This window comes from Plectropomus leopardus, chromosome 9, assembly GCF_008729295.1.
Source record: "Plectropomus leopardus isolate mb chromosome 9, YSFRI_Pleo_2.0, whole genome shotgun sequence".
NCBI lineage: Eukaryota > Metazoa > Chordata > Actinopteri > Perciformes > Serranidae > Plectropomus > Plectropomus leopardus.
In genome coordinates, this window is record NC_056471.1 from 7,935,218 (window position 1) to 7,947,971 (window position 12,754).

A 12,754-nucleotide genomic window follows, 5' to 3' on the forward strand; every position below is an offset into this window, starting at 1 on the left:
TGGCTGCAACATTCACCCCCAAAAAGTGCAAAATCCTGGAGGGGCTGATTGCATGACTGTTGTATTAGTATGCATTAGTTTCAGCAAGGTGTGCCGAATAAAGTGGCAGCTGAGTGCAGTTTTTCTCAGGCTGAGCCGGCTGGCTTCCTGCTGGCTCTCCACATACATGAGCTGCATGAAAATAATTGACTGATGCAACTCTCCCAAGCTTCTGTTGGACTTAATCGCTCAAATTTTTAAACTGCAATCAGTCATGTCAGAGTTTACAGCTGTTTCTTTTGTAATGATGCAATTATGGCCACGTCGTCAAAATCATCACAATGTCAGCTCTTCTTAAAACACTTTTGAAAACAGTGTGAACTCTGTAAATAAAACATTCTTTAGTATAACAGATTTAGGGAGGGGCTGACTTCACATACAGCTACAAAAATAAGTTGATATATTTACATGAGCATCATGTTTCAAGGGAATGGGAAGGACAGATTTATGTAAACACATCATTAAAAATGACTTAAACACAGTAGTAATGTAAGCACCATTACAGTTGCTGTAACAAAGGTAGGTCATATTATGATGAATGCCTGTTTTTAGTGTTTGTCGGCCGTAAAGACAAAAAACTGTATGTTTACATATAAGATGTCAAACTAATGAGGATTACCAGGGAGAAAAGAGGCCACATCATCTCTAACAGCTCACTGTTGCAGCAGTGCTTCGATGATTTTTTGTGGTTCAAATTTGTTTATGTTATTTTGTCTTCCCCCTGTAGCAGTTATGTTAAAATTTACTTCAACAAATAAAAGTAAGTGCCAGCGATGTTTAGATAGCTGCTCTAAATGCGGGCTATCCATCAGATATAGTGGGACTAGTTACTCCGAAGGTGGACGCATTCAGTCTTAAGTGTTTGTTTAAATTGGCTTAAAAGATGAGTCCTCTTTACTGCTGCACCTCTTTGCTCATTATAATTTATCTGTAAAGGTTACATCTCATTTCCCTCTTGGGAACTTTGCAAAAGTGCTGACAGGGCAGAAAAGTCTGAAGGAATCCACTCGGGCCATTAGGTTGGGTGAAAAAATAAACTCCCAAATCCATACACTGGAGCATGTGAAGGAAATGTACTGTAGTTTTTTTTTTTTTTCTTGAAAAGACTGTGGAATATTTTCTTTAAGTGTGAACGTCACAAAAATGTCTAAAAAAAAAAAAAAGTGTGCATGCATTAGCTCAGCTGGCAGGTAATGATTTGGCTGAGTAAAGAGAAGCAGAGAAATCACCAGACTTTGGCTTGAAAGGTAGAACAGTCAGAAAGTTTCGGCTCACGTCATGAAGGCAACTTAAAGCTGAGGTAGGCAGTTTTATTCTTGCGTGATTGGGCTTAAGTTCCACGATAAATGTTGAGCATATTGTAATTTAAGAGGACTGAGAGAACACTAGACTTCTGCACTTCCTCATGTTTGTAAAACTCATACATCACCATTTTATTAAGGTCCAAAGTTTGACATATTGAAGAGCATGTCCACTCCCCCCTCAGCAAAGCAGTCCACAGTAGCGAAGAGCAAAGCAGAGGGGCCGCAGGGTGTGGTAGTGAATTTTTGTCTCATGTGTGGTCTTCTAAAGAGAGAGTGCTACAGTGAAATAAGATTAAATAAGTTAGTGTATGGGAAACACGTAAAGTGTGTTTATATGCGTGTGGTCGTCTGGTGGGAGGGGCTTAGGATAGAGAAAGGAGAGCCGTAGGTGAGGGGTGTATTATCAAAATTCTGCTCTTTTTGTGGGTTTTTGCCCTTTCCATAAAGCTGCATACCCCAGCATAAATCAATGAATGCATTAAACAGACATGAACCATAGGTATTTAGGGAAAATTTACCGTTTTGTCTCTGTTAATGACACAATAACCATAAAATCAAATGGAAAATATAATTTACTCTTATTAATTTACCGTTACTGCTGCAATTAATGTCTTAATCCTTAAACCTGTGATCATTTATTTTTATTATTTGACTAATTACTCAGTCTAAAAATGATTTCAAAGAATAGTGTAAAAAAAAATCCCCACACCACAATATATTTTTAATTTAATGTACAATTATATAACAGAGAAAAGTAGGCACACCTTACATTTTAGAAGCTGAAACAAGAGAATGTGTGGGCATTACTTTTAATAAATGTCTGAATAATGATCGATTTAAAAATATACTGGTGTTTCAGCACTACTGTCCGTGTGTTATAATGAAGATTTATGTCAGGAAAGTAATGCAATTAACACATAGGTCTGTATCTTAAATGCATTAAAAAACACACAGAGGAGAATCAAAGTGCTGGATCCTAAATGGCAGACCAGCCACAGTTTAAATGCTACAGGCTGTAAAAGCTCATAACACTATACATTTATGGATAATAAACTGAAGCTGTAATCTGTCTTCAGCTATTAAAGCTGTTACTTGTGTTCATTTAGTTCTAAATCCTGCTGCAGATATATTTTTAACTACAACTTTTTACTAGTCTTAGAGGGACCGTAAAGAGTAAAGCCACATTAGCATTTCAGCTTCCTTACATTGACTTTAAGTTGATGATGGAATCAATTTTAACATTTTATTGATTACTCTGAAACCATTTTATGGATTTGTCCCATTTATTACCGATATATCTTGTTCCAAAAACGGTGATTAGACATTTACAATCATAGCTTATCTCCATGGCCAAAATCTTTATATCTGTAATAACCTGAGTGAGGAAGAACATGAGTGTGTGTCCTCTACATCATAACTGACACACTTATTTTGATATTGAGACTAGATAATGACACTCTTTTAGTGTACACTATATTAGCATTAATTATGATGTGCAGGAAAGATTATTCTGACAGGATGAAATCAGCTTTTGTCAATTTTGCATCTTTTCCGACAGTTTTCGGCAACTATCAATTTATTTAAATACTTCCAAAATACAACAAGAGTAACCACTAAGCAAGAAAAGAAAGATATTGTGCAAGAAAGTTCCAAACTGAGGGGTGAAAAGGGTAAGAAATGACCTAAAGACAGATAAAGTCTTGTTATAATCACTTGAATCAGTTTGGTTCAAAGTGCATAGCTGTGCCTGCTTTGGCTTGACAAATGACTGCATTATGGACGGCATCCAAACCTTTTATTAGAGGTATCCTGATTAGTTTCTCTGCGACGGGAAGATTAAGCACACTTACTAACTCAACACTCCAACAAAAATGTGATTAGAATTCCAGTTGAATGAATTTTAATAACCTAAAGGTGAGTGTACTTCATTTAAAAAAAAGTGGTGTCTATGAAGGAGGTGACAAGTGGGCGAATATTTGAGAAGAGAAATTGGAGAAAACAGAAATGCCAGGTGTAAAATACCAGCATCATTAAAAAAAGACCCCCGTAACAAATATAATAATTGCGTCTCTGAAAACTTTTGTGAGGAGCAACGTTTTAATAAGCTGTCTTTTTTAGGCTGGACTGCAGCAAAGTGGGGGCCAGTCCTCTGAGGCAAAAGTCTGTCACTGATGAAGTGAGTGAAGTTACACCGTTGGTCGGTCGTGTGTTGGTGTTTCCCTCTTTGTCGATGTTCTCCAAATAAAAAGGCCCTATGGTGTTTCAGCTGGTAATATCTTTGCCTCTGTGATCAATCATCTGATCCACTTTCTCAATACATCCACATTTGTTGTTGCTGTGCAGTCCTATATTCATAGGGTGTTGAGATGGCTTGATGCATGTAAGAGTAGTGTAGCTGTAATGAGGAATAGCTACATAATGTGTGTGGTCAAGCGAGTAAGAGAAAGAGTGGTATTGGTAGTAAATGTACAATGTAGGTTTCAGTTTATCCATAAATAAATGCTGCGGCTCCTTAAAATTATGCAACTTTTAGTTGATTGTTGAGAATCATTTGACAACCTGGGAATGAGGCTCAACAATCAACTAAAAGCTACATAATGTTGTTTTAGGATCCAGATAAAGCAAACAAAGTCTTCCCTGTGCTTTCATGGTCTGGAGGCTGAGGCTCAAAAGTTATCTGGCTATGTTTCAACATTTGAGGCTGTGGGTAAGTTAATCATTGTCATGGCATGCAACCTAGGTCAGTTCTGTTTAACACAGAGCCTGTTTACACCTGGTGTTAACATGCATCCCGGGTGATCCGATCATAGGTGAGCCACTCTAAGTCTTTCTGTTCACACCTGGCATTAAAACACATTTCCAAATGAATCTCAAATGAAGACTTGTAACTGGATCTCCTTGCTCAAGAAAACACATGAATCATTTCATTCACCATTATAGGACACAACTGCTGTAGGAGTGTGAGCTCCACACAAGGGACAGTTGACAGTCTGCCTGTATACACGTTGACAGGGCTAACTGTTAACTTTACCCAACAGTTATTGCCAGGTGTAACGACTGTTTTTGTGTCAGTTTGCCTGGACTTTCTCCAAAAAATTTTAAACATAGCACATCTCAAGTCTTCAAGTAAAGGAGGACAAAATACTCAAATTTTACTTATATAGCCTAACATCACTATAAAATAAGTGAAATAAATAACTGAACTGTAAATATTTTGTCTGCTGTCTGTCTATGTGCTGCCTTTTCAGTTTTTGGAAATGAGCTCATTGGATTTTGAGTTTAACACTCCACTGAGAATCTCATTGTTGAAGCACAACCTCTTTTTCTAAATACAGTGTTTGTCAGGACTATTTAACAGCTGCTGCAGAATTAGCTAATGCTAACTGGGCAGATGTTAAACTGACCATTCCCCAGGAGAAGAGTGGCTCTGGAGATGGTCCTTCAAAGCTGCAATCTAACCCGTGTAATGACAGCAACAGAAAGTGTTTTTTATTCGGTGGGGAGTTGGGTCTGATAAGAAGCTGACGTCAGCTAAGTAGGCGTTTCTTCAGTGTGGCCCAGGACAAAGAATTGGGCCATATGCAGCCCAGACCATTGGATGCATCCACACCTGTATGTAGAGCTGTCCACTTGTGAATCGATCACCTGAGATGCATGTTAATACCAGGTGTAAACAGGGCGACAGTAACACAAACTCATGCCTGTCCACTGTGCAATGGCAAGTGACTGAAATAGGACAATAAAACTTTAGAGGAGGAATCCAAAACAACAATGTTATGACAAAAGCATCATTGTGAAATCAATAAATTAAAGCAGTAAATTATTTGAGTCAAACACATTCAGTACACTTTAAGAACAAATATTACTGGGTCCATTACAGAAAACTGCAGATGATAGAGACTATCACTGACTGTCCCTCTAACAATTTGTCCATAATTTAGCACACCGACCATACTCAGCTTAGCCATATACTAGGTTTCCATCTCTTGTTTTTGCTCGAGTGAAAAGATCTTTGTTCACAGAAAAAGCTGGGAAGTCCTATCACAAATGAGTCTGAAAGGGTGTTTCACAACTGCATGGTGGAAGGTTGTGTTTAATGGTCTGCCATTAGTAAATCATAAATCATATACACATATTAGACCCACGAATTTTTGAAGTATTTCCAGAGGTATAGCGACTTATTTGTCAAGCTTACAGTACTTTGGCCTAAAGTCATAGAAATATGATGATCGACTGGCATGGGTGCAAAGATGGCACCATAAGTCCTCCAAAAATTTAAGGCAAAAGATTATATTTTAGACAAAAAGGTCATTATCTTGTCATTTTACTGTGCTTTGTCATGGTGAGGAGAGGGCCATTGACAGGGTATTGGAATAATATCCTTTATCCATTTTAGCACAATAGGCTTCAGTTGAGGTTTTGACTGATGGATTTTTCATTGTATGTGTTGGTCCTGAGGCTGCTCAAAAAGTCTACCATATTATGCTGTTGAAGAGAATATCCTTGCTCATTCATTGTTTCAATTGTATAACAGTCTTTTTTGATAATTAAAGGAATAGGTCGACATTTATTCACTTTCTAGGAAAGGTAGATTAGAAGATTGATAGTACTCATATATGTCTGTTGGACAGCCATTACTGGCTGTGGGTAACTCGTACACCACTGTACATTGTACGCTGCTGCTAATTAGCCTTCTCTGTCTGTCCGCAGGCTCTCACACTGGCCGGTTTTTATATACAAGAGTCTACTTGGGCTGGTTCCCTCTTATTTATGTACTTGTATGTGTAAAAACCAGAATCAGTATGGTCTGCGCTCTTACAGTACTTATTTGATGACAGTCCCCAAAGTTCACACAGAACTTGGTAAAAAAGCTTTTAAATTTGCTGCCCCCTCCACTTGGAATAACCTACAGAGTGACTTAAAGCTGTCTGAACTGATCACTATGGTGGAATTTAAGTCACTTTTAAAAGGTCGATAAAATAGCACTATTGGTCAATGTGACTGCTACAATGACAACTGAAATTTGATGATTGCACTTTTTGCATTTTAACTGGAGATTGTGCTCGCTCTTTGTATAGTGTGATAGTTGTATTTGTCTGTCTGTATTTATTGTTGTAACTTTTTTTTAGGCTGCCCTCTTGGCCAGGTCACTCTTGGAAAATATATTTTAAATTTCAGTAAGTCTTTTGGCTAAATAAAGGATGGCTACAGTCAAAAGAGGGTTAGCTTAACCTAGCACAAATGTCTTGTTTCCACCAAGCGGTCTGGTTCAGTTCAGTTCAGCCCCATACAAATTAAAAATTTTTTTATTGTATTTCCGTTGTGAAAAGTTGTAGACGGTACCAAGAGAGCCATTTCATACAATTTTCCATCACCCCTCTGTTGGGTTACTAAACTCTGATCATATATTAAAAGATGGAGCTAGAAAGGCTGCTGTCCGTTGATTGGGCAAAAGAGAACCTTCAACGCCCCTCAGGGGTGAGTTGTGGGTGGTTTTGATGCTTATGCAACCACTAATCATACTGTGGAAGTTTTTCATACATTGGTCAACTATAATTATAAAATGAAAGCACATTTTGCTGCCTTTTAACCTTTACCAGTTAACTTTTTGCAGCTATAACTGAGAATAGATTGTTTAATTCACTGTGCCGCTCGCTCAGAGGTTACTGCCAGCAGCTGCCAGCAACTTTTAAGGTGGTATGTTTTCTTGCATATCCCTCATTGCATGAGTTGAGGATGTGAATTCATCAGTACACCTTTAATATCATAATAACTTTGACCATTTCATTTTTTTATTTTTTGAAAACTTTAGTGATGATTTGATCGTCAAACATTTGATAATGTTACAAAAGCCGGATCACTGTTAGTTAATGGAAACACATCCCTATGTGCTGCTAATGATTTTTACAGGGAATATCGCCATAGACACCCATTTGGTAACACTACACATGCTTGACCTTTCATCAGTGGGTCATAGACTTAATTACCATTTTATTATGTCATACTGAGATACATAGTGACTCACCAGACTTTTGAAAATCTTCAAGATTATTACTATAATCTGGGAGGCGGTCATAAAAAACTTGGAAACAAAAAATGTGATTGAAAGAGTTTCATACTAAACAACCTGAATACTTCTAATGTATGAAAATGTATGCAACCTGGAAGCTGTAGATCCTAAATTTGCCACAGTTGTGTGATGTTGTTTTTTCTTTTTTGGAACACAACTACCTGAATTAAATATTTATTGACACAGCATGTTGTTTAAAGTAGACAGGCATGTGTGTGAAAGCTGGGAAAAATAATAAGTCATTTCAGTCCCTCAGTTAAAGTAACTGGTACTGTAGCCTGCAGAAAATGTAAGAACAGGCAGTCTTTTTCATCAAGGTGAACACAGGCTAAGATGCATGTCTATATTTGGTAGTTGTTTGTTAGACGAAAATAATGCTGCTGAATTAAGAAGTTGGCTGAACTTCATTTGAACTTGCCTCGCATGGCGATGTGCTGTCACTACCAAACAATATTATTTGCATACAAGAACGCGATTGGACGGTGCTGAAACACATATTTCAAAAGTGTGATGGAGGCATCCACAGGTGACCGAGCACAGTTTATGAGTGACAGATCACAGTCACTGTCTGCTGCACTATGGCAAAATATAGCCTCTATACATAAAGTAGACTATAATGAATGACTGTCAAAAAAATCAGCAGTCTAGATGTAATCTTTCATCAAATGTGGATGTGAAAAGTATACAGTGTGCATCAATGGACAGTTTTCTCTGAGTTTGAAACAATGTGGTTGAGATAATAGAGCAGGTATAAGTGGTCGCAAATTGAACAGTTTTATTATGAAGTGCATAGGTCATTTAATGAATGTCACTTGATGGGTTTATTTTAATATTGAAATAGATTGCTGCGATTCACCCACACAGTAGTTTGATCTAAATAATTATCCCATTGAGTTGAACTGTTATAACTGCCAGTGGATCCACAGCACAGACAGGTGGGCGAGGGGATAATAGGTTAAGTGTGTAGTCGGGCTTGTGTATCTGTGGTAGTTGCATCTCTAGCACCATTTTGGAAAGGTATCAGGTTAAAGAGAAACTTCAGTATTGTTTTTGTGTCTGGGTGACTAATTGAGACAATCATTTTTGACATTGGTCCAGTAAACAGCGAAACAGGCTGCAAATGTAATCCCTATGGTTAATTGCGCATCGTCAGTTTACATCCATTAAAAGTGCTTGCTTTTGCCTTCAGCAGACTCAGAACTGTCTAAAAACATTATGGAAAGGGTCCTCCCAGTTTTCTTTACTGACGCCTTTCACGTGCGTTAAAACCTTTCAAATCTGAGCTATTTGATTTCTTTTAAAAACAGTTATGTGCCATAAATTTAAAGATTGTCCTTATGGAAGAATAACCAAACTCCCATCTGAACACTGTGAGAGACTGAAGCATCTCAAAAGCTGGCATTGCAAACAAAGGCCTCGCCACAAAGTGTTAGATAGAATTCCTTAAGCATGTTCAATACTTTTTTCCTGTGTTAGTCCACCTTTTTGCATTTATCTTTTTTTTATGGACTTGATAGTTTTATTGAGTTGATATTAATGTCTGGTCTAAATTCTACACGAATAGCTGCATTAAAAATGTTGAATATTTACTTCCCCCACTGAACATCTGTTGTTTGATTTATAAGACACTAGGCTGAGAACCAAACCAACAGACAAGAGAAAAATAATGACTCAGCATCTATGAAGTAACATACAAATGTTTTTTGTCATGACTGTAACCACACTGAACACCATTTTGGACATTTTTCTTCTCTTTCACAGTCTCCATTGCGGAGCAGCGAGTGGTCACTGTCAGAGCTGGATGTGTTGCTGCTGGCCGGCACGGTCGGACACACTCTCAGCTTGGCGGCCAGCAGCTTCGTAGAGGAAGAGCACCAAACCTGGTACTTCCTGCTCAACACCCTCTGCCTCGCCGTCTTCCAGGATGTCTGCCGCAAATACTTCAGAGAGCAGAGAGGTTCTGGAGAAGAAGAAGAGTCTATCCTCCCTTCCAAAGACAGTCATCCCTCTGCTCACCCCAAGGCTGAGATTTCCTCAGAGAAGTGGCTAGCGTTAGCCACTCCGCCATTCACTCTGGTCTGCTGCCGACTGCTGCGCTCCCTCAACCAGACCGGAGTGCAGTGGGCTCATCTTCCAGACGTGGGACACTGGCTCAACAGGTTGGCTTTACTATTCCTTTAAAATGATCCCTTTGAAATTTGGGAAACATCAGTTTTTCTAGTGCTGCGTTCAGATGCATTTCACATGCATTTCACCTTTAAAATCTGAGAAAAGTGGTTTGATTTCTTTTGAATACACAGTTTAAAAGCCACTGAGCAACTTTGTAAGAGATATCCCACAAACTGCTAGAAATTAGGAAAAGGTAAGAATGACCTGGAAATTACTTTTCACAAAGAGAGAGAGAGACAAAAAAAGAAACGATTAAAAGTCAAAAATAATTCAAAAATAGGAAAAAAAATGTCCAAAAAACAACAATATTTATAATTACTGTTATTTTAATTATCATCTGTAGATTCAGATTTTTTTTGTTTTTTGTTTTGTTACCATTTTTAAACCTTTTAATTGTCCTGTAACTTGTAACTTCTCAACATGTTTTTTTTTTTAATTTGCTCAGGATTCGAAGAAAAAAGGATGCAGAAAAACATAAGAAAAAAGCAGCTGTTATTAGTTAATTAATTGAGGCAATTACTACTACTTATTTAAAAATGGTTCAAGAGGTTGGTTTTTATTTCACACCTGCATCTTTGCCAGTGACTGACCGTCATGTCACTCATGACAGCGGTGTCGTCAGTCTCCAGTCCCTACAGCCTATATGATTATTTTATTTCATCCTTCATTTAAACATGTAGTATCACTGACACCAAAAGCTTCAACTTCAAGGTCCAGTATGCAGGATAGATGTATTGGCAGAAATGGTATATATTATTCATAACTACTCACCTGAAAAAAAAAATCATCATGTTTTTGTTACCTGAGATTGAGACATTTAAGCCTACATACAGCCTGGGTCTGCTTCCACAGAATCCACTATGTTGTTTCTGCAGTACAAACCAAACACTGGCTCTAGGTAGGGCCATTTCAATGTTTGCTTCGGTCACCATAGTTTTAATGAAATGTACCATGAGACAATTAAAATTACACTCAGAGGCCAACAATAGATATGAGACGATTTCAGTAAATATCCTCAGTGTATTTTTTACTATTATCTGCCTGGCATTAGGCCGCAAGCATTGTCTGAACTTTAAGAAAGGAGATGCATTTGGACAAAAAAAGGTGACATAGACGCACCATGGAAATTTCAAAATAAAGGCACATCTTAAATATGACAATATATATAATATAATAATATTAACATTTCCCCTTTGCATCAATAATATTGGATTAGTCATTGTATTAATATATAGACCAGACTGATGCATTGTTACGCCCCTAATTCAAAACAAACGCAAAGTTTACATGCACGGAACAGTGGTTACACATTAAGAAAAAGCATTACAATCAGCATTTCAGAATAAAGTATAAAAAAAGTAGAGGGTTTTGTTTTTTAGACATGTTCATTTTAAAACCAGTATTTAAAACCAGTTACTCCAAGTTCTGTTTAAACACAAATAATGTATATTTTAAAAAGCTCCTTTATAGTAATGAAAAAGAACCAATAAGGAGTACTGATGGTCATTTCAGAGAATGTAAATGAATGAAAATTTGCCTAAAAGTCATGGAAAAGTCTTGTAAATCCACTTCACCGATATTTGGCCAGTGGTGGGTACTAATTTCCAAACTGTTAACGACGCTACCTGTAGCTGGCTGGCTTTGTTGGCTTGTGAACTTGGATGTTTTTACTAGGCAGCAGAGCAAAGACAGAGTGTTAACAGCAGCAGCTACCTGGAAGATTCAGAATTACTCTTGGCAGCATTATGATTCCTAAGAGGTTCCCTGGGGAAAAGCCGCACCACTCTATGAATAGCAAAAAGATGGAGTGGTCTGTCTTTCTCCTTAGCTTCTCTGAAGTCTTTGGAGTTCCCATTAAAGAGCTCGACATATAAAGTGATCATATCGAATCTCAGAAGTCTGTCTGGAAGTATATTTGATAGAGAATCTGTTAAATGCATGCATTAATGAGTGTACAACTCCATGTCTTTGCCTCTTGTTACCCAAGAAAAACTTTACTATTTGAACTCCTACTGGAAAGGCTCTAAGAATAGCCAAATCCTCAGCATGTTATTTGTTCTGTCCAACACTTTTATGTGTGGACTGTAATGAACATGGGGCTGCTAGCAGGGCTGAGGATTATTAGCCTTTCCTTTTTTTACGCAGATGTGTGGGAGCCTGTAGCTGCCAGGACATTATAAGAACTCATTTTTAACACAGCTACAGCTGAGGGTGAGATGGGGAACAAATTTGAGGTAAACTTGAGGTTTTAGTGGAAGTCCAACAGAATGAAAGTTAATAGGCTTCTTTCGCTGTTTAAATACCGACGTTCAGCAGTCACACGGGGATAGATTTATTGTAAAAAGGCAGAGATACCAATTTGTGAGTAGTCTCAAATGCAATGCAGTGGCAGTTTCCATTTGTCTCTCCACCTACACAAAACAGATCAATGTAACAAGTTCACCTCTCTGGGGAATATTGAAGGCCATTATGGGAAATATAGGAAATTGACGAGGCAGGTTGAGTGAAATGCAAGAAAATTACACTTGATAACAAAATAAGTCCCAGAATGATGTGGTCATCAGACATTTAAGGGAGGGTATAACATTATACAAGTATTTTCTCCTGACACTGAAACATTTTTAAGGGTGTTTTCCTGGCGAGGAAGCTGACAGAACCCTACACTTAGCATTTTTTCGAAGAAGATTCAAGAAGGGAAAATAGCCTGTGATTGCTCAGGCTGAAGAAAAACGGTGATTTCTCAGTAAAACTGACTGTTTCAGAGCCATTAATATTCTGTCAAGAGCACGGGGCAGGGGATTATGGTTTGTTCTTTAACATGCATCACATTGTGGAATAGAGATGTGGATTCTGACCTTTTCCCTGTCCAGCGTTGCCCTTTCTTCCCACCTGTACTGCCTGTTGCTTGGATAATGAGATCGAGGTAGCGTTACGCCTCATCTTGTCTCAAAACTTCCACTGCTGTCGGATCCAGAGAATGGCTAAATACACGGCTTTTATTCAACTTTGATATGTCCTCTGAGGTCTTATTACCTGTCTGTGCTCAGTGGCAGTGCAATTTCAAACTATATAGCCTTAAATTCGGTTAACAATTGAAGATCCGTGCCTCTTTAAAGTTTAAACTACTGCTGGAGGATTTGACTGACAGTGTTTCTCCTTAAAATGTTCTCTG

General features: G+C 38.0%; 1 protein-coding gene across 2 annotated transcripts in view; it reads left to right on the plus strand.

Moving 5' to 3' along the window:
• Window positions 1-12,754, plus strand: part of pigg (phosphatidylinositol glycan anchor biosynthesis class G) — a 94,538-nt gene that overhangs the window by 47,395 nt on the left and 34,389 nt on the right. For both annotated transcript variants that reach the window (XM_042493498.1, XM_042493499.1), the window contains exon 9: window positions 9,175-9,572. In XM_042493498.1, the coding sequence (XP_042349432.1) occupies window positions 9,175-9,572 (398 nt within the window). The remainder of the gene's footprint in view (window positions 1-9,174; window positions 9,573-12,754) is intronic.